The 24,102-nt window shown below is 37.4% G+C and overlaps 1 protein-coding gene across 1 annotated transcript in view; it reads right to left on the bottom strand.

Annotated features, from left to right (window-relative positions):
* Positions 1 to 24,102, bottom strand: part of LOC126188009 (probable 2-oxoglutarate dehydrogenase E1 component DHKTD1 homolog, mitochondrial) — a 356,616-nt gene that overhangs the window by 140,453 nt on the left and 192,061 nt on the right. Inside the window, exon 10 of the mRNA XM_049929425.1 lies at positions 22,646 to 22,781. Coding sequence (XP_049785382.1) covers positions 22,646 to 22,781 — 136 coding nt within the window. The remainder of the gene's footprint in view (positions 1 to 22,645; positions 22,782 to 24,102) is intronic.

Raw genomic sequence — 24,102 nt, forward strand, 5'->3', positions numbered from 1 at the left:
CAGCTTGATAATAAATTCAACTGGGAGGAGCACACCGCAGAACTTCTGAAGCGTCTTAACAAATCTCTATTTGCAATGCAAATTGTGTCAGACATAGGGGATATAAAAATGAAAGCTGGCATACTATGCTTACTTTCATTCCATAATGTCATGTGGGATTATTTTTTGGGGTAATTCATCAAGCCAAGCTACAGTTTTCTGGGCGCAAAAACGTGCAGTAAGAGTTATATGTGGTGTGAACTCACGAACATTTGGCAGAAGCCTATTTAGGGAACAAGGGATACTAACTGCTGCTTCACAATATACACTCCTGGAAATGGAAAAAAGAACATATTGACACCGGTGTGTCAGACCCACCATACTTGCTCCGGACACTGCGAGAGGGCTGTACAAGCAATGATCACATGCACGGCACAGCGGACACACCAGGAACCACGGTGTTGGCCGTCGAATGGCGCTAGGTGCGCAGCATTTGTGCACCGCCGCCGTCAGTGTCAGCCAGTTTGCCGTGGCATACGGAGCTCCATCGCAGTCTTTAACACTGGTAGCATGCCGCGACAGCGTGGACGTGAACCGTATGTGCAGTTGACGGACTTTGAGCGAGGGCGTATAGTGGGCATGCGGGAGGCCGGGTGGACGTACCGCCGAATTGCTCAACACGTGGGGCGTGAGGTCTCCACAGTACATCGATGTTGTCGCCAGTGGTCGGCGGAAGGCGCACGTGCCCGTCGACCTGGGACCGGACCGCAGCGACGCACGGATGCACGCCAAGACCGTAGGATCCTACGCAGTGCCGTAGGGGACCGCACCGCCACTTCCCAGCAAATTAGGGACACTGTTGCTCCTGGGGTATCGGCGAGGACCATTCACAACCGTCTCCATGAAGCTGGGCTATGGTCCCGCACACCGTTAGGCCGTCTTCCGCTCATGCCCCAACATCGTGCAGCCCGCCTCCAGTGGTGTCGCGACAGGCGTGAATGGAGGGACGAATGGAGACATGTCGTCTTCAGCGATGAGAGTCACTTCTGCCTTGGTGCCAATGATGGTCGTATGCGTGTTTGGCGCCGTGCAGGTGAGCGCCACAATCAGGACTGCATACGACCGAGGCACACAGGGCCAACACCCGGCATCATGGTGTGGGGAGCGATCTCCTACACTGGCCGTACACCACTGGTGATCGTCGAGGGGACACTGAATAGGGCACGGTACATCCAAACCGTCATCGAACCCATCGTTCTACCATTCCTAGACCGGCAAGGGAACTTGCTGTTCCAACAGGACAATGCACGTCCGCATGTATCCCGTGCCACCCAACGTGCTCTAGAAGGTGTAAGTCAACTACCCTGGCCAGCAAGATCTCCGGATCTGTCCCCCATTGAGCATGTTTGGGACTGGATGAAGCGTCGTCTCACGCGGTCTGCACGTCCAGCACGAACGTTGGTCCAGCTGAGGCGCCAAGTGGAAATGGCATGGCAAGCCGTTCCACAGGACTACATCCAGCATCTCTACGATCGTCTCCATGGGAGAATAGCAGCCTGCATTGCTGCGAAAGGTGGATATACACTGTACTAGTGCCGACATTGTGCATGCTCTGTTGCCTGTGTCTATGTGCCTGTGGTTCTGTCAGTGTGATCATGTGATGTATCTGACCCCAGGAATGTGTCAATAAAGTTTCCCCTTCCTGGGACAATGAATTCACGGTGTTCTTATTTCAATTTCCAGGAGTGTATTTATTCCTTAATGAAATTTGTCATTAAAAATATATCACTTTTTCAAACCAACAGCTCAATTCATGGAACCAATACTAGAAACAAGAATAATCTTCACAAGGATTTAAAGTCATGTAGTCTTGTACAAAAAGGTGTGCATTATTCAGGAACACACATTTTCAATAACTTGCCAGCAGCCGCAAAAATCTTAACAACCAATGGAATTCAGTTTAAGAGAAGCCTAAAGGACTTATTGATGGCCAACTCCTTCTACTCCATGGATGAATCTCTGTAAAAACCACTGATTTGTGTGTGAGTACAATATAGCTTCTGCATAATTTCAGTGCAGTAATGTGTGTAAATGTGTCGTGTGTGTGTGTAAGTACAATCTAACTTCTGCACCATTTCAGTGCAGTAATGTGTTCATTGTAAAGAAGTATTATAGAAGTTGTATTACACGTTTATTCCCTTATAAATAAATAAAAAAAACTTTTTTACTTTAAATTCAGTGCATTAGTATTTGTAAAATGACTCTTTCATATAGTGTTCATTACAAAATGATGATCATTCCACTTGGGACATGTGGAATGGTACATTAGCTTATTTGTTTTAGTTGTAAGTATTTGTCATGTATTGTTGTATTTCTGATTTTTCTACATCCTGGAGGGCCTCCTCACTACAGATAAATTGGAATGAAAATAAATCTAATCTAATATAATTATTAAAAAATGCTGTCTTGCCTTAGCTGAACCCTTGACACGCTTGTGCAACAGCTCACTGGCATCAGGAACCTTCCCTTCATCCTTAAAAACGGCAAAACTGAAACCACTGCTCAATAAAGGAAATCCAGAAAATGTTTCAAACTACAGACCAATAGCCTTACTGCCTGTATTTTCAAAAAAATTTTATTAGAGATTGTCTGATTTCCTAAATAAAAATAAAATTCTCCCTCCCTCAAAGCATGGCTTCAGGAAAGGCTATTCAACTGAAAGTGTAATATTTGAATTCCTTAATGAAATCAATACTAAACTGGATGCAAGTTAGTTTGTGATTGTCATATGTCTTGATTTATCTAAAGCTTTTAACGTCATTGACCATAATGGCCTACTGGAGAAGCTTGACCAATTAGGAATTAGAGGTATATCCAACGACTGGCTCAGGACATACCTATGTGGTCGCAAACAGGTGGTTGAAGTGCAATATACTGACCATAACAAAATCAGCTACTACTATTCAGAATATGAAAATATGAAATATCGCGTCCTTCAAGGATCAGTATTAGAACCCACACTGTTTCTTCTCTATGTCAATGATCTTATGCACTACAAGTATTGCCAAACTACCCTCCAATTTGCAGACAATACAAGCTTCCTTATCAGTGATAAAACAGAAGAAAAACTAAAAGACTCCACTATCCAAACAATGAACAGTGTAGAACAGTGGTTCAGCTATAACAAGCTAATTATAAACAAAGAAAAGACAGTAGCACTGAATCTAAAAGGAAGACACCACCACAAATAGAACTTATGGACAGAGTTCTTGAAAATATTGACAGCACAAAATTTCTGGGACTCTGGCTCCAGAACAACACAAAATGGGAGGTACACATTGAATATTTCCAAAGAAATCTAAGCAAAATCTTAAGATCTTAAAAACTTGTTGCAGCATAGCCAGCCTGTTAAATGTATACTAGTCCTATGTGCATTCTGTAATTAATCATGGCATAATCTTCTGGGGCAATACAACAACAAATATTAAACTTTTCAGGATGCAAAAGAGAATATTAAGAATTATTGACAGGGTAAACAATACCAAATCATGCAGACCCATATTCAAAAAACTGTCAGTGCTTCCTCTTCCTTGCATTTTTATCTATGAAACATCAGTTTTCATCAAATAATATATTGATAGACACCCAAATATCTTATTAAAAAAATGGTAATATACATGCATACAATACAATGCAAAAATCTGACCTTCATATGAAACAGGTGAGAACATCATTGTGTCAAAAAGGCACACTACACACTGGGATAAAGATTTACAATAATCTGCCTAACCATATTAAATCAGTAGGTAAACTCAGTAGTTTTAAGGCTGAACTAAAGGCATATTTAACTGATCATTGCTTTTACAGTCCGACAGAGTACCTAGAAGCCTAACAGCAACAATAAAGATGCACTATGAATATTTTACTTTGTACAGGTATGTTGCCTCTAATGCTTGTTGTATGTGTGATTCTTTGCTAAATTACTTCTGTTCTAGTCCTTAGGAATTCAATACAGACTGTATTTTATCTTGTAAATACCTAACCATGTCCAATATCCTTGTATATATTCTATATATGTAGGATTTGAAGGACTAAATAAATAAAAATAAAAAATAAATAAAAATAAATAAGTAAATAAATAAAGATAATATTATTTTGCTCAGCTACACCTTTGAAACATGCCACCAAAGTTTACTGTTAATTTATTTTCATCTATGGATAACTGTTGTAATTTGTATGTAGTCCATTAATTAATGTGTCACATTTAAACTGAGATAATCCCTTTTGTTTTATTCCTAAATCTAACATTAACATTTTTCATCTCTGGATATGGAATACTCTTTAGATGCCTAGATGCACTAGTTCAAAATCTTTGATCCAACAAAATTTTTCTGCACCACATACTTACCTTTGTACATGATGATGATGTAACAGCCAAGAACCAGTTTGTGAATCAAATAATAAATATTATAGAATATTACACCAGTGCTGCATGTGTTTTAATTAATAATGTAATGTAGTTCCCTTTTCCTTATTTTGTGACCCAGCACTCATTGTACTATTCCTACAAAATGTCTACATCTGGTAAGTTTGATGTAGGGATAGTGTGATTTATGAAACCTTATGTGAAACCTAAAAAATGTAAACCCTGAGATTTTCTCAAAGATTTTGTTGTCAATAATTTTTTGTTCGCACTGAGTTTTCAACACACATCACTATTATTTTGGTTTCCTGTATATTATGATATTATGTTGTCTGGAAATACAATTTAATTTATACTATTTATGCTCTGAACTACTGATGATTGGCTCGTTATCCACAAATAATATTGTTGCAAAGTTATTGTTACATATTGTAAAACACTTCTTCAAATCTATTTTCGGCACCTTGTAATCTCTTTGCACATACTGGATGCAGCAGCTAAGACTGGTTATTCAAAATATATCAAAGCATGGATTTTGCAAAGTCATAGAGGACATGAAACTTCCTGGCAGATTAAAACTGTGTGCCCAACTGAGACTTGAACTCGGGATCTTTGCCTTTCAGGTCAAGTGCTCTACCATCTGAGCTACCCAAGCACAACTCACAACCCATCTTCACAGCTTTAATTCTGCCACTGCCTTGTCTCCTACCTTCCAAACATCACAGAAGCTGTCCTGCAAACCTTGCAGAACTAGCATTCCTGGAAGAAAGAATATTGCGGAGACATGGCTTAGCCACAGCCTGATGGATGTTTCCATAGTGAAATTTTCACTCTGCAGCAGAGTGCGCAGTGATATAAACTTCTGGCAGATTAAAACTGTGTGCCAGACTGAGACTTGAACTCAGGACATTTGCCTTTTGCGGACAAGTGCTCTACCATCTGAGCAACCCAAGCATGACTCACAACCCGTCCTCACAGCTTTAATTCACCAGTACCTCATCTCCTACCTTCCAAACTTCACAGAAGCTCTCCTGCAAACCTTGCAGAACTATCAATCCTGGAAGAAAGGATATTGTGGAGACATGGCTTAGCCACAGCCTGGTGAATTTTCGAGAATGAAATTTTCAATCTGCAGTGGAGTGTATGCTGATATGAAACTTCCTAGCAGATTAAAACAGTGTGCCGGATCGAGACTGGAACTCAGGAACTTTGCCTTTCGTGGGCAAGTGCTCTACCATCTGAACCACCCAAGTATGACTCATGACCCATCCTGACAGCTGCAGAGTGAAAATTTCATTCTGGTAACATCCCCCAGGCTGTGGCTAAGCCATGTCTCCGCAATATTCTTTCTTCCACGAGTGCTAGTTCTACAAGGTTTGCAGGAGAGCATCTATGAAATTTGGTAGGGATATGAGGTACTGGTGGAATTAAAGCTCTGAGGATGGGTCATGAGTTGCGCTTGGGTAGCTCAGATGCTAGCGCACTTGCCCGCAAAAGGCAAAGTTCACGAGTTCGAGTTTTGGTCCGGCACAGTTTTTATCTGCCAGGAAGTTTCTTATCAGCAAACACTCCACTGCAGAGTGAAAATTTCATTAATAGAGGACAATCTGATGAATATTCTGATGTACACAAACAGTATTTAACATTTGTAACTGCTAAATTATGACAACAGCTATATTTTCCTTAAAATTGAACCATATTTTTTTCCTGTGGTACTAGATGAGCCTCTGAAGAGGACTCTTGAGTGTATAGAATTTTTGCTTAAATAAATTTAGGTTCTTCCCATAAATGGTGTTGTAGCCTGCTATGGGTCATGATATACTTAAAAGGTTACACCTAGATCGGAGGTGATGTAGAATTTCAAGGTCATCTGTTTCTTGGCACAGCTGCTTATGGAAGTTAAATCATGACAGGGTCAATATGAGATTTTTCAGGTCACTGTGGTTGGAGACAGTGCAGGATGATTTGGATGTTAGGCTAATGAGGTAGATATGGTGATGATAGGGGAAATGAGACTCTGGCTTGGTTTACTAGTCTATTTTTTACTCATAAGGCTTTGTATTCAGGGGAACCACAGCCTGGATATATCATTTTGTAGGTAAAACTGCTTCAGCATGACCAGTTTCATAAAATTTTAGCTGCATCATCAGGTGCACTAAAACCAAGTCATGTTGTGATCAAAAAAGAGAATGGGATGACCCAGGGTCCACAGTCAGCAATTTTTCACTATGTAGCAGGTGTGAATTATAAACTAGCATAAAATGAAGTTGAACATACCCATGATACACTCTTGTGATAGCAGGAGTACCAGTACTGGGTGAGCTAATGGATCCCGTTATACAGAAAAAGTGATCCAAAACAAGCCATATACAGTAATCTGTGGTATTATATAGAATTAAACAGCACCAACCACTCATTTAGCAGTGCAGGCATGTGCACTGGATCTGTAGTAAGAGGCAACATGTCCAGATGGAACTGCAGATGGACCACATAGCATCATGGAGAAGCAGGTTCATGTGGAGTGTGTATGTGCATCCACAGATAACTAACATGTAGAATGATGACTGGACTGATGGGAAAGCTTGGTGATTCCTTCTGATGAGTTAAAACCAATGCGGATTCTTAGTAAATATTACAAGTGCCAATGTTGTCCATATAAAAACACCTAATTAATTATTGTAAAATGGTTAAAAGATGGTAGATATTTTATCAAACCCGTATGTCCAAGTACTCATCACAATGTAAGTGACATACAGACATATGTATATGAAGACAAATATATGACAGAAACCAATAACCCTAGCCCCTAAGGTATGTACATGCTAGCTTTGCAAATCCTCCTTAGTGCACAAAGTTAACTGAGCCTCACTGCTCAATTAAATAGCATCTGCTATAGCCTCGTTCATTTGATATGGTTGTCATTGGTCTCTAAGGTTCACTGGAACTCTTGAAGTCTGCCAAACTCTGCCTCACTCGGTGTTTGAGGGCCTATATACATAGCCTTGAGGCTGTCTGCTTACAGATGATACATGACTGTGTTACTTTTTACCTGCAAGGCACAATCAGTGAGCTTGAAATCAGCCGTTTCTCAATGTATATGACCTCCTAAAGGACTGACAAAAATGGCTTGCACTGTGTGCCTCTACCTAAGTTACATAGTTTACAGCTGATAGGCCCAGCTGGATGATTTTTCTTTTTTTCTGGTAGACTTTCATGATTTGGTCATTACACTTTCCCTACCATGGGATGATTCTCCTTGAATCTTAGACACTAATTTTACAACACAAATACCAACAATAAGTAATCACATCTTCTGCAATCTTCATCTGCACTGCACTGGATGATGTCTAAGCATCTCTCCTATGGTTACGAGGGTGGTGGTAATGTTGTTGTTGGTGGTGGTGGTGGTCAGTAATGCATAAACAGAAATGGGTGTTTTTTGATTGGATCTTTCAGCCTCTGCTAACTCATTTTTTAATTCACGCATATGCTGTTCTATCCTTTTTCTATAGTCTGTTTCTCACTGGTATCTTCCTTCTCTATCCTTGCTTCCTGCTTGCTATTGCTGCCCAGGTTAGGTTAATAGAAGCAAGGTGACCAGGGGTTGGCCTGTCTCCTAGGACCGGTTACGATGTCTCCCTTTAAACGTTTGAATTCCTGTAAGTAAATCACTCTTTAATCAGTTTTAAAATGGAATTCAGCCTATTCTTTCTCCTCATATTTCAGAACACTTCAGCTTGACTTTATCACATCATCACATGCCTAAAGTTAATGAACTGTTTTAATTTGTTTGCATGTAGTCATAAGCTTCTTATTCATTAATTGGAGTACTACATTTGGTCTATGAGTCCTTACAACATGAATAGGTCCTCTCCATGTGTATGTTAACTTTTCTGACCACCATCTTCTCACACTTGAGTCACGTAATAATACCTTGTCTCTTGCCTTGAATTCTTTAAGGTTTAGTGCAATCATAATACTCCTTATTTTTCTCTTTACATTCCTTGTCAAATCAGCTTGGCATCTGATGCATCTGGTGCATCTTTTCCTTTAGTTTCATTGTGTAATCTTTGTAGTTGTGTTGTACTTTGGCTGGATCCCAGGAATGTTGCGGATGCTCCTCAAAAATAACTCAAATGGAGTGAACCCGTTGATGAACATGGTGTGGTGTCATAAACAAAAGAGGCAAAATGTATCCAGTTTTCCTCCTTCATTCCCACATAATGGCATAGATATTCTGTTAGGTTTTTATATGCCCTTTCATGTGCCCATTCATTTGAGGATGATACGCACAAAATTGAATCTTCTCAATCTTCAGTAAAGGAGAAACCCTCTTTAAGATCTCACTTAGGAAATTTGTTCCTTGGTCACTCAAAAATGCTGATGGTGTTCTGTAATTGCAAATTGTTCTCTGTACTAAGACTCATGCTACTGTGTCATCATCCTGCTGTGTTACAGGCTCTGCTACAACAAATTCCATGATGGTATCCAGAAATTTTAGGACATATCTGTTCCCTTTATCTGTTATCTGAAATGGCCCAACTATGTCATTATCACAACAACTGAAGATGTGGTTGGGTATTTTGGTCAGCACTAAGGGAATCTTCACCTTATTCTGCATAATTTTGTTCTTTTGACAACTCTTGAAACTTTGAATATACTCTTCTATGTTTTTCTTCATACCTCTCCATGATCTATACCTCTTATTACTGTCATATGTGCAGCTGATTCCTTTGTGTCTACCTATCAGTAAATTATGATGTTGCTTCAGAATAGCTTGCTTCTGCTCTTCACTAAGCACTAGTTGCTGGTCATCTTGTTCTTCCTCGTCTATCTCTTCCACATTCCTAATGATTGAGCCTTCTGGTATCCATGACAGTTCATCTGCTACTGTTTTTTGCTTATTACCTCAAAGTTGGCATATTATCTCAAAGTTGTATTCTGCCTGTTTAACCCTGAATTTCATTAATATTGATGACAGATCATTTATCTGCACCAATCATTCCAAGGGTTTGTGATTATTACATATAATGATTTCTTTTCATGCATGTAAGGTTGGTAGTGCTTCATTTCATTTTAATACATTTCATTTCATTTTATTATCTTCCTGTAAATCATTTACATGATGTAGGAATTGTCACAACAAAGTTATCATACTAGTACAAGTACTACAGACATAATAATGGAATATCACTTTCAAGGCTTTTTTAAAAGTACAAATTTAGACATATAAATTAAAATTTTTGGCAATAAATTTACACACAATCAAAGTACTCATCTACGTCATAGAAAGTTTTGCTTAAAAGGTAATTTTTAAGCTCAGTCTTAAATTTTACTTCATCTATTATTTCCTTCATGTACACTGGCAGAGCATTGTATAGTTTTATTCCAAAATAACTTACATGCTTTTGGGTTTGTGTTGTCCTTACCCTTTCTACATACAAATTCTTACGAGTTCTAGTATTATAATCATGGCAGTCCTCATTTGTACATAGATTTTTCATATGTGCTCTTGTACACAGAATGCTTTTAAAATATACAGTGATGGTATTGTATTTGCAGTTCTTTGAAAAGGGGCCTACAATGAGTTCTTGGAGAGCTATGTGTTATGATTCATATAGCTCTTTTCTGAAATTTGAAGATATCTGTTAAGCTTGATTTAGTTTTACCCCAGAACACTATGCCGTAACACACGATGGACTGAAAATAAGCAAAATACACTAGTCTAGTACAGTCTGTGCTGCATACTCTAGATAATATCCTCAATGCAAAACATGCCGAATTGAGCCTGTGGGATAAGTACTTGAGATGGTCATTCCAGCTTAAGTTTTGATCAATGTGCATGCCCAAAAACTTTGTGGATTGTACACTCTCAATCTCCATATCAATTAGTTTTAACTGGAGGTCCATATCTTGAGTTGCTTTGCCATACTGTGTATAATTTGTTTTACTTAGATTAAGTGTTAACTCATTAGCATTAAACCAATGTTGAATATATTTCAGGACCATATCAGTTGTGGTGGTTAATGATTTTTTATCATCACTTATAATTATGCTAATGTCATCTGTGAACACATTATTTTGGTAGAAATATTAGGTTTTTTATGCCATTTACATAAAACAAGAATAATAAGGGACCAAGAACACTGCCCTGTGGGATACCTATTTCCAGTTTCTTTGCATCTGAAACCCACTTGATTTTCTGATTTTTATGTTCTGCGATGATTTCTCCAACCTGAGTTCTATCTTGAAGGTAAGATTCAAACCACTGCTTCACAACTCCCCTTACACCTATTGCCTCCATCTTGTTTAACAGAATTTTGTGATTTATTGTTTCAAAAGCTTTAGATAAATCTAAGTTAATTCCCACTACACATTTTTTAGTGTCAAGACTCCTGACAATCTCTTTGGTATAGGCATGGATAGCTGATTCTGTGCTGTGGCCCGAGCGAAAGCCATGTTGATTGCAGTTTAGAAGTTTGTGAGCATCTAAGTAATTTATGGGTCTGGTTTTCATTAATTTCTCTAGAATTTTTGAAAATGATTGGAGAAGGGATATTGGTCTATAATTTTCTACCTTGTATGGATCTCCTTTTTTAAACAGAGGTCTAACCTTAGAGATTTTCAACCTCTCAGGAAACACACCTTCACTGAAAGACAAATTGGCAATATGTACCAGGGGCTTTATAATTTGTTGGGCAACATTTTTTATTATTGACACAGGCACTTCATCCACACCTGCAGACATTTTTGATTTTAGACTCTTTATCACCTTTAATATTTCATTATCATTTGTGGGAGTTAACAACATACTACTGTCTACTTTTGGGGCTGTTAATTTCTCATGTTTAGTAAAGTTTTTACTTAATGACACTGGTACACTTAAAAAGTAATTATTAATGTAATTTTCCCGAGTTTCATCTTTTAATTCAATATTTTCACTATTTTTGAGTACTATTTCCTGATTCTTGAGGCCCTTACCTGTTTCCCTTTTCACAATTTCCCAAATAGTTTTTGATTTATTGCCTGATTTTCTTATTAATTTATCATTACTTAGTAATTTTGCTTTTGTAATTACTTTTCTGTATATTTTTTTGTAATTTGTTACATGTTCTTTAAACTTGGGTCAGTCCAACTTTTCAGTCTATAGTTAAGCATTTTCATGGTCCTGGAGGAATTTCTAATACCTGTTGTGATCCAGGAGTTAGCATGTATATGCCCATATGTGTTTGTTTTGACAAGTTTCTTAGGAAAACACAATTCAAAATTCAACATAAACAGGGAGGAAAAATCATTATATGCAGTGTTTGTGCTAGTTTGTAACAGTACTTCTGCCCATGATTGCTTAGTCAGTGTATTTATGAAGTGACTGCAACTATTTGTGGAGAAGGTTCTTTTGTACATTTGGTATGAACTATTTTTGGTCACAGGGGCTATGGGGAATTTAAGGATGAGTGAATTGTGATCAGGTATTCCTAGGTCAACATTTATTACATCTATATCTATGGCATCTATATTTGTGAAGATATTATCTATGAGACTTTTTGAAGAGTTTGTTACTCTTGTAGGGTTAGTTATATGTGGATACAAATTGAAGCTCTGTAAAACATTGAGGAACTGATCTTTGGATGCACCTTCAGTGAATAAGTTGACATTAAAATCTCCACTTATAATAATTGTTGATTTTTAATGATGTAATATTTTGAGCAATGCCTCTAACTTATTTCTAAAAATTTCAGGATCACCACATGGTGATCTGTACACTGACATTATTATTAATTTACTCTTTTGCATATTCAACTGTATTGCTGAAGCCTCAAAATGTTTTTCTTCACTCAAGGATTCAGTTACAATCATATTTTTAACATTTACTCCACGTTTTACATAAATGCAAACACCACCATGTCTTGTTTCCTTCCTGCAATAATGACTTACTAATTTGTATGGGGAAATGCAAATATTTTCTAGTTTATAACTCATGTACCAATGTTCTTGAATGCAAATACAATCTACCCAGCTTCACTGGCTGCAATCTCAAGTTCTAATATTTTATTTTTAATGCATTGTATGTTAAGGCTCATTATTTTTATTATTGAAATTAGATTGAGAGGAGTTTGTACTCATGTTTCCCAATGTTACCGGCTGTTCCTTGCTGAGGCTGGGTACCAAAAATCCTTAAGAATTACACATTTCCTGCTCCTTGTATTTCTTACCCCTGGACGTGCCACCATACTTGTTGTATCTGTAGTTGTAGCTGCTGTTTCAGCAGATGCTGGAGGTGTTTCTGAAGCTGATGATTCAGTGGATGTTGGAGATGCTGCCAGTTTTGATACTGAGTCCGTTTTTGTAACTGATGTTCCAATTGATACTGGAACTTTTGCTGAAACTGTATTTTCGTTTAAATCTTGAACTACAGTTGGCACTGACATTACTGTGGACATTGAAGCTGTGTATGAAGCTGATAAATGATGCTCCGATGGTGTTGATTTTTCTTCTGTTGATGATATCTGAGTGGCATTTTGTACCACTGGTCTTGCCTCTGTTCTTCTGATTGATGGACTAGTCACAGATTCTGGACTTGATTTTGAACCTGCTGGGGAAGGTGGTACATATGCTGCTGATGATAATGGTTCAGCTGTTTTTGATGATTTCGACACTACTGACAATTTGGCTGATGTGGCTGCTGTACTGGATGACACTTCAGATTTTTTTACTTTTTCTAACGTCAAAGAATCTTCTGTTGCTACCAATGATTGTGGGACATCAGCTCTTCCTATTTCGACTAATGTTGATACTTTAATATGGCCGTTTTCAGACAGTGTAATAGTGTTTCGTTCTACTTTAGAGTCTTTAATAGCATTCGATATTTCAGCACTCATGGTTTCTTTCACTTTCATGTTTCTGTGAAGTCCATGCTCTGTAAAATGCTCTCTGCAATCACTATTTATCCTAACATATGTAGCATTAGGATAATCTCGACATATCTTAGCGAAAAGTCTATTGGCGGTAATAATTTCAGTATTCACGCAAGAGTTTTCCATGAGATCATACCTATAAGGGATACTGACAACAAAAAATTTCACTTACAGGCATTTTACAAATTACTTGCTTTAAAACTGTTGTAGCACGTCTAGTTTCATTGTGGTATACATCGTTGGCGCCACCAATTATGACACATGTACGCCATTCGTCATAGATTGATTACAGCTATTTAAAACATTGCCAACACTATGGCTAAGATTTTTGCTTGATCATACTATATCCTCTCTCAGCATGGTTCAGCATTCTGGATGCAAAGGTTATTGGAAAACCCTGTACTAATTCTCCTTGGCTCAATAAGGCACTGATCAGCTGCTCACTGGCACCCATTGTAATTATAAACTGCTTTGTAAAATCAGGATACACTAAGATCACATGTCTAACTATTTTCTCTTTTAATTCCTGTATTCCTGGAAAGCTGCTACTCACTGAGTCAGTCACACACAGTTTGCTCCTTTTTTCATTAATTCATGTACAGGTTTTGCTAGCTGAATGAAGTCCTTCATAAAACGATGATAAAATGACACAGTCCCTATAAATCTCTTTAATTGCTTTATGGTAATGAGTCTTTGATACTCACTTTCTGTCAGTTGTGTTTTAACCCTTCTGCTGTAATTATTTGCCATTTACCTGTTTCCATAGGGATTCAAACTTGTCAACCTGAAATCTTAAATTGTACAATTGGAACCTCTCAAATGCTTCTCCAAGTCTGGCATTATGTTCTTCTATCATAGCTCCAAACACAACCACATCATCTAAATATACAAACACCTTTTGTCTCTGAAAAGTGGCTCTACTATCTGTTATTCCCATCAGTGATCTTTCGTATTCATAATGCCCTCCTGGAGAAGAGAAAGCTGTTTTCTCATTATCATCCTCATTCAACAGTATTTGGTGGTAACATTTTGCACAGTATAAAGTGGTGAAGTACTTGGCTTTTCCTAAGCTCTCTAAACTCTCACCAATATGGGGTAGCTGAAACACATAATCTACTAACTCTTAAACTCTATCAGATGTTTATGTGTAAAATTTCTTCATGTGAGACATCTAACTTGTCCTCCACTGTCTTAAACTTGTGTCCCACACACACGCTTCATCATCTATCCTCAGTATTAACACTGTCACTTCATGGATCTCTATTACTTCTGCAGTGATATCTTAAGTTTTATTCTTTCATTGGCATTATTGCTCACCATACTCTTCAGCGATGATTCCTTTATTATGCTCACCTGAGCATCACTGTCTACAATGAAAATTGTGGTTCCCACATTTTCCTGCGTGCATCTTATATTTACAGAATCACTCCTGCCCTTCCAACCTACTGAGTACAACTCTGTGCCATGTGTCAGCTGTTCTTTCATTCCACAGTTTCTGAACTTCGTATTCACTAGCCTAGCATTGGCATTACACTGTCAGACTATATGTCCTGGTTCTTTACAAACATAACATACATGGGTCTCACCTGATCTCACAGCCTCAAACACCCTTGAAGACTGCATCAAAGACACATTGTCAACTGCTCACTTCCAGTTTCCCTGAAACGACTGCTACATAATGTTTCCTCTTCTCTTCTCAATAGTGGTGGAGGGTGAGATGCCCCTTTCTCTGCTCCACTGCAACTCAGCTGCATGGTGCTTATCTTCCTGACATGCTTCTCTACGGCGCAATTCCTCACATGATGGCCTCCTTTCTTCCACCTAAAACAGTAATCTCTTCAGCAACTGGATTGATTGAACCTTTCTCTAGAAGAGGCAATGGATGCTTCTTCCGTTAATGCTAGATCCACTGCCTGTGCTAACATTAAATCCTCTCCTCTTGCTCTCATTATTATTTAATCCTGTCATCTTTCATTACTAGTACGAACACTGCTTGTGCCAGCTTCTCAATTAGAGAATGGCTACGCAGAACATCTGATGCCCTCATCACTCCCTGGATGGCTTCTCAAAACTGGTGTTGCAATGTGTCAGTGTGACTTGTCCATACTTGCCATACTTTTGGCCCTTTTCTGTCTTCTAGAGAATAAAAAAAACACATGGTAGTCCAAATTTCATTTTGACTCACAGTTCTCCAATAAAAGTCCTTTCACATCTGCCTAAGCTGCTGTCATATCGTGTATTAGTAGTTTGATCTGAGCTACAGCCACAACCCTAGTTTTAAGAAATTTTAATAGCACGCTATGACAATGGCTTGGTGCATTTCAAATGTCAGAACACAGTTTTGTACCCAAATTCCTTAAGTTCACCTTTATTTCTGCCAAAAGGTCTTGGGATTAACTTAAACGCTTCAGACAAGACTATATGCTCAATGGGGACCTCACTACCCTCCAGATTCACAATAAATGATTTTTTGTCCTTTTTCACAGTTGTATATCTTGTTTCCACACTATATTGTGATGTGCTCCCCATATTTCCTTGTCAGGCTGCAGTGCTGTGTTGATATCTCATGCAGGCATGAGGTTGGAATTCAGTGTAGTCAGCACATATGTGCTGCTGTTTCAAGCACTGTTAGCCCTGACATTAGCTGTCTTAACTGCTGCGAAATGTGTCCTGTCTTGTTTACTGCTGTGGGCCGCTTGCTGCAGTCTCATAATTCTTCAGCAAAGAATGGTGACTTCTTTTTGACTTCTTCTTTTGCGATCCTGCTGTACACTAAAGATGACTGTCTGCCTGGGCACCAAACTGATCTACCTCAAAAGCTCAAGCCAGTTTGTCCTAAGATGGGTTTGCTATTTCTCCTAACAGAAAATACTCTAAGGCACCTTACTTCTTGGTAAAGGTACTCAGCCAGGAAGTGAAGCCTGTACCCCACATCTACCACCAGTTTTACATGTTGTAACCCAATGTGGGAAACACTCTGATCAGAGGTAATGCAGGATTTTGAGGTCATTTGTTTCTTAGTATACTAATAACTGCATATAGGACTGAAACAGTGACAGCATCAAGCTGAGATTTTTCAGGTCTTTGTGCTTGGTGACAGTACAGAATGAGTTGGATATCAACCTAAGGAGGTAGATATGGTGGTGATAGGGGAAATGAGACTCTGGGTGGCATTCCTAGTCTGCTTTTTATTGCTTCTTCATGTGTTAGCAAGGAACATACAGGAAAGCATAGACACTGTTTTATAAAAACATAGATGAGGCTTACTAGAATCTCCAGCTAATTGCCGCAGCAAATGGCCACTCCAGCCTATAACTTTATTAGGATTTGGGTTTACACAGTATGGTTTGGTACTACAGACCCCAAAACTTGGAAGTGTCAGATTCTGTTGATTTAAAAAAACCTTAGGTTCAAGTACTCATCACAATGTGACACAGTTACACAGGTACATGTAGACAAATGTACAATGGAAACCAATAACACTAGCCGAAAGGTATGCACATGCGAGTTTCGAAGTCCTTCTACGTGCACAAAGTTAACTGAGTCTGACTGCTCAATTACATAGCATCTGCTATAGGTTCATTCATTTGAAGTGGCTGTTGCTGGATCTCTTTTGCTCGCTGTAACTCTTGAACTCTGCCAAACTCTGCTTTGCTTGGTATTTGAGGGGCCTCTCTATATGGCATTGAGACTGTTTGCTTATGGATGATATGTGGCTGCTTCACTTTTTATTTCCAGTTCACACTCAGTGGGCTTGAAATCACTGGTTACTCAATGCATATGACCTCCCAATGGACTGACAAAAGCAGCTTGAAATGTACACCTCTACTTAAGTTACAAGGCTTACAGCCAATATTCATACTTGGGTGATTTTTTTCCTTTTTTCTGGCAACCTTTCATGACTCACTCATTACAATGCAATAGGTGCAAAGTTTTCTGCACCCTCATGGTCTATAAAACAGTGAATGTGCAGCAGTTGATTTTATGTTGAAGGTCACACTTTTTAAATAATATGCAAAAGCATAATTTCTATATACTCACATAGACTGTTATGTATTAGTGTAAATATTTGTTTTGCATTGTGCTACTTTTTTGAGGTACTCCTTGTAAAGTGTCTAGCAGTTGGAGTTTGTCAGCAGGCAGCTTTATGTCACAGCAAGCATGGTGCAAAACTTGCAACATTGCATAGACTGCTTGAGGGTTGCCTCAGAATAGACAATAACAAGAGTTGTCAATGAAGAAGCAAGGCAAGAATGAATATGTAAAAATCTTCAGTTCGATTCAGTGTGAATTTAGGAACCACTCAATGAAGAGTGTGAATTTAGGATCCATTCAATGTAGATCTATGTAACTCAATTTGTAATGGATGTGAATCATCATCTATAAGACTCGACAATCATTTTGAAGAAGTATAAAAAGGAATAATTATGTTACAATGTATAGGTAATGGAAACCCATACCAACATTTTTTAATGTTTTTGTCATCCAGCATCCTCTCACTTGATGACCATGTGTGAAACGCAAATCTGCAAAGAAGTTTGAACTGAAAATTAAAACAGAAGATGAAACTGGCTAAGAAGAATCTTGCATCAAGAATTTAATACATTTTTATTGCCATGAAACCTCTTACATGGCAACTGTTTGTAAAATGAGAATCTGCAGTGAAGAACTTTGCGTTAGAAATTAAGGAAAAAGAAATGCATTGATGAAAAGAACAGAACTTGGCATTCATGTTGAGTCTGATCCTGATACAAAAATTATTGAAAAATATTTTATTTATGACTTGGTTTCTCAAAAGCCAAGAATATTTTGCTACTTCCACGTGTACAGCAGGGAAGAGCATTAATGAATGCAGACAATATCATTACATACGTGAGTGCTGTTGTACAGTGAGCAAGGCTAGGCAGCTGTACAAAAGAAAAGTAACTAAAGGCTTTGTGATTACTATGAATACAGAAAGGAACTGAGGATTGCATTCTATATTTCACCTCTAAAGTGATTTAAGAGATTATTTCAAAGTGATATACTAGCACTGTGATTAAGTGGCATGAATTAAATTTATGTAGCACTTACACCATTGAAAAATGTACATTAATTTGAAATGATGTAACTGTTTATGTAATACATCAGAAGAATATTAAGTGCTCCATGTCTGAATTAGAAACAATTTTAATTTTTAGTTTCAAAGAAAACTAAAAAGGAAATTTTCTTGACAACATTAATTGCCATGTAATTCAACAACAACACTAGAATATCATTAAGCATGATGCAATGACTTTTGGAAGCCAATATAAAATGAAAAGAAATATTCTAAGAGTTGAATACAGTTCTGAATGATCTTGACCAACAAAAGATTAAAACCTGGAATTCAAAGATATATAGACATTTGGCATGCACTGGCTGTGTGACATGCTTTCACTTCAGGCTATGAGGAGAATAGTTCAAGAAAATGGCGACAGAGGGTGCAGTAAACTTGCTCATCAACTAGTTGCAACTAGCAGCTTGAAGTACTATACAATATGGCTGGGTGGCACAGCCAGTGATCAGCAATAACAGATGGGTGTGTAAAGCATCTGTCAAACAGATGCAGCCAATGTCTCGTACATGAACTCTCTGTGGAATTCACTCTGTCGAAACTTGATGGGTTCTGTTTGTCTAAGAGAAGATTTTTTGTGCACCAACTTGTTAATGCAAATTAATACATTTACCTTGTTGTTCAACAGGGTGAACTGTTTAATGAACACTAAGAAACTAGTTGATTTATAAGACAGCACTCAACTAGAACAGAGTACTAGTTCAGGGAGTTTATTTCATTATTGAAAGATAAAGATAAAAGACACAAACATTATTTATTGTTATTGCCCTATACCATTTCCATGATTATTTCTTATTAATATTTGTTAGGAGGTGGACAAAAATAGCTCTCACAGAGCAAAAAGTGATTTTAGAAACAATTTTGCAGGTAATTTTAAATCAAATAGAAGAACTGAAACAAATAATTTTAAACGTGACAAAAATACTGAAAGCAGAATTGAACGAAAGACTTTCTCAAATAGATAATACATTTCCTCAATTGAAAGGAGAAGTATCTAAGATAGATTGTGTAGATTCTAAATAGAAATGAGGACTATCTGAGATGGATTATAAGCAGTTATATGATTTAGATGATAGTGTAGACTTTAAGGACTTGCTGTTTTAATAAACAGAGGACTGTAATAAGTAAGGTGTGACATATCTATTTAAGTGGAATTTAGTTGCACTGACATACTTTAAGCTTCAGTGGTGAAGAGAGAATAATGATAAATGAGCATATAGATATGTTGTGATATTTGCAGAAATGATTCCAATATATTGAAATATTACAACCTTGACAGAACACTTTCAATTAATTAATACAACTGATTTTTATTAAAGCCTTTGTGACAGTTTGATTTGAAAATGTATACAATTACCTGGTGCTTTTAAGAAGTAAAACCAGATTTGTATAAATGTTTTGAATAGAAAAGGTAAGGCAAACATGACATATGTTCAAATATCTGATGTATATGACCGAAAATTGATTCTTATGGTAATGATTAGCATCTGAATTAGATTACTTAGAAGATAGTAACATGCTCACTCATTCATATGGGGTGGCATGTGTGAGAGTACAGAATTATTGCTGAATTAAATTTGGTATTCTTTTCATAAATGTAAGAGGTGTAAAGTTTCTGTACCCTTGTAGTCAATAAATGAATAACTGATGAATTCTTCTTTGGTATTCTTTTCATAAATGTAAGAGGTGTAAAGTTTCTGTACCCTTGTAGTCAATAAATGAATAACTGATGAATTCTTCTCAGGTTATCAGCTGAAGATGATGGGTACAAAACTAGTCGAAACGTTGTGACAAGACAACGCCACCACTCGGCTGATAACCCGAGAAGAATTCATTAATGGAATACGCCAAGACAGACTGCAATCACAAATAAATGAATAAGTTTGTCAGTCTTTGAGTTTATGTTGAAGGTTATGCTTTTTGAATAATACATGAGTGCATCATGTTAGTGCAAATTTTTGTTTTATATTGTATTATTTGTTTCAGGTAATTGTTGTGCAGTGGATAGAGTTCATCAGTGCACTTTACATCACACAAAGTGGGGCATGAAGTTTCCAACACCACATGCTCTACTTAATGGGGCTGTCAGAACAAATGGCAACAAGGATCATCAGTGCAAAGGATGACAAGAATGAATGTGAAAAAAATGTTTGAAAACATTCTTCAGTTTGATTCATTGTGAATTTATATTCCACTCGATGCAGATCTGTCACTCAGTCTGTAATAAAAGTGAATCATTGTCTATAACAGTTGAAAATCATTTTGAAGAAGTATAAATAGAAGAACAATCATGAAGGAATATATGTAAAAAAAAAAACATATCAATATTTGTTCATGGTTTTGCATTCCAGAACACACTTAGACCTCAGTGGCATAACACATGTGGTACTTGACGAAACAATAACAAGGCAACAGTGCTACAAACTAACATCCTGCCAACACATAAATATCTGCCCTACTGTATCAAATACAAGAAATGCACAACCCAAGTAAGGTTTGTGTGTGTACCTGTGTGCCTGAAGTCTGTCAGTCAGTGCACTGCCATTGTAACAGTAAGGGTCTTATGTATGAAACAATTGAGACTTCCATAATATATATGACAACTAAGAAAGGGAGGATTCGTGTAGATGGTGAATTGACAAACTATTAGTGCCGTAGTGCAGTTATATGTTGAACAGTATTCGTATGCTGAATAGTATTCTGCTTGTGCCAAGCCAAGCTCTCACAATCTGATTTTGAAAACTTTACAAAAAATTTGAAGTAATGGAATTTGTTGCGTATTTGCCTAACATGTCTGCTGCTTGATGCTACAACCTTTTCTTTCTTTTTTTTCTGATGCTTTTATCATGTGACCATTGGACCTTGTATTTGCTATAGGTAACTTTATTCTGTTTATTCCTTTTATACATTTTTTGGGAAGATTATATTTCGACACAAATATAAAGAAATCTGTACTGAAATATGCCTTCTACACATCCTTGTGTCTTTTACATGCAATTGCATCTTATCACTACATTGTCTATTATGAATGTGAGGCCTGAGCAGTCCATGTGAATTTGTAAATATATCTGTGCTTAACAAAAATATTTGTTGACTGAAATTTATTGTACATCACAAATTCTGTCGGCTTTTTCCCATTATTGCTTACTGTATAATCATTGTCAGTATCCATTATATTCAGTTTTGTGATTTCCCTACTCAGGCATTTAGGTCTCTGAATATCTTTATATACTCATTTTTGTTGATTGCATTTATCATGTCTTGCTGATATTCATATAATCATATCCTGTATACATCCTTTTCTGAGGCATGTAATTCAGGTATTAAGATGCATATTTTATCAATTTAAAGTCTACCTGATAAAATTAGTTCATCATGGAAAGTGTAGGAATGTGTTCATTTCATGAGTCATCTCTTTATTTGTTACTCATGTGGATGCTCCTCTCCCATGTGCTACCCAACTATGAAACATTGTACAATTTTGCATTTCCATAAATCCTTTCAATTTTTTACACTTCTGATATAGCAGTATGTTAATTTTAAAAGCAGAGAGATGTTTTTCTAATCTAACTTTTTTTTATGTGCAAGACTGCTTGCACTCCAAATTGCCAGCTTTAATGTTTCAAAAATTCTACCTGCATTCCTTTTCTTATAACACCTCATTGGAGCAAACTTCATGTTTGAAATGGCCTTGCTGGGCTTACTCTGCACATCTCCCATAACACAAAAAAAATGGCTCTGAGCACTATGGGACTCAATTGCTGTGGTCATAAGTCCCCTAGAACTTAGAACTACTTAAACCTAACTAACCTAAGGACAGCACACAACACCCAGCCATCACGAGGCAGAGAAAATCCCTGACCCCGCCGGGAATCGAACCCGGGAACCCGGGCGTGGAAGCGAGAATGCTACTGCACGACCACGAGATGCGGGCTCCCATAACACAGCCAGAGGACTTATTAATTACTTAAAAGCTCCACAATAATAAACATGGGACATTCTGAAAAGAGTCTCCTTTCAGACAGAGAGAGTGGATAGAGCTGAAGTCCAAAGGCAGTCAATTTAAGCATACAAAGTAATAATGAAACACCATGTAAACACAGGATGGATACTTTAATCTTGGCTTCAAAATAAATACCCCACCAAACAGCACATTTATCAATAAGTAAAAATTATTAAATGACAATGAAATAGTAATATAAATAATTTCATATTCCTTTGCAAAAATCTTACCTCAGGTTTATACATGTCTGTGGTTTTTAAAATGTTATTTAGCCATTCTGTATGTTTTCCTGTTATCTCTTTAGCTTCTTCAGTAGAAAGAATACCCTCATTTGCTAGAGATTCAGCATACAAATCTGGAACAGATCTGTTTGAGAAATAATGTGAGCAGGCTAGTGCAGATCACTGAACACGATCTTACTAATAAAGGTTGATGAAGATTATTGAATTACATTTAACTCAAAGATCATATTGATAATTAAGGTAAAATTTGATATTCATTCTATCCTTCATTCAGTTATATTCATACTTCATAAATCTCATTATGAAACAGAGCTTTCAGGGCTATGGAAAGAGTCAATTTATACTTAAATAGGAAGAGAAAGGCAAAACATGGCTGTTGAAGGACCTGGAGAAGATGAAGCAAGGATAACAGCTAAATAACCAACAGCTGAAAAGAGAAGTGTAGAAGAAGAATGGACAATATTCAAATAGACACTTATGAATTAAGCCTAGGATATGTTTGGAAGAACAAGTACCACACCAAGAGAGCAGGAAACACTCTGGTGGAATGACCAAGTTAAAAAAAGGAACTTAGATCACAATAAAGAAAATAACTGATGTGCAAAATGAAGCTGGCCATGAAACACCTGATACCAGAAGAAAAGCAAAAGTGCTGAAATGACTTCATTACAGAGATAGAAGGTTGCCAAGGAAACAGGAAGCTCCTACATGAAAAATAAAAGAAGTGAATATGTAAATATCCTTTCACTGGAAACAGACAATTGAAACTTAATGAGAACAGAGGAAGGTATCAGAGATTAAATGAAGAGACATTTTGATATGTTGCTAAATGGAGGCAGCAACTACACCACCACAACTGAAGCTGCAGTGAATAACATACAAAGTCAGAAACACTGACTAACCGGGCTTGAAGCTAAACCTGCACTAAAGAATGTACAAACAGCCAAGTCTCCAGCTTATGATGATCTGAGCTCAAATATGATAAATGCACCTGGAATAACAGGCTTAAATCGGCTATATAGACTGCTATCAAAAACCTGGCAAGACAACAGAATCCCAGCAGACTGAAGAAAATGAGTCATTATTTCACTGTTCAGGAAGGGTAACTGAAGGAAATATGGAAACTAAAAGGGCGCAGATTACTGTCACATACCCTAATGTTCTGGAAAAATAATAAAAATGAAACTTCAGAAGATTGCAGAACCTATACTAGACGGGGAGCAACTTAGCTTCAAGAAGAATCACAGTACTATGGACTCATTTTTGCAGTAAAAAAGTTGACAGAAAAGTACTGGGAACATGAAAAGAATATATTGATTGCATTTTTCAACATTGGAAAAGACTATACTAGTGTTATCAAAACAAAATCTGGGAATGGCTGGAACATCTCAAGGTTCCAAAGTAAATGAAAAATTAAATTGCTACAGTTGTGTGCAGCTAGGTAG

Source organism: Schistocerca cancellata, chromosome 5 (assembly GCF_023864275.1).
Source record: "Schistocerca cancellata isolate TAMUIC-IGC-003103 chromosome 5, iqSchCanc2.1, whole genome shotgun sequence".
In the NCBI taxonomy this organism is placed as follows: Eukaryota; Metazoa; Arthropoda; class Insecta; order Orthoptera; family Acrididae; genus Schistocerca; species Schistocerca cancellata.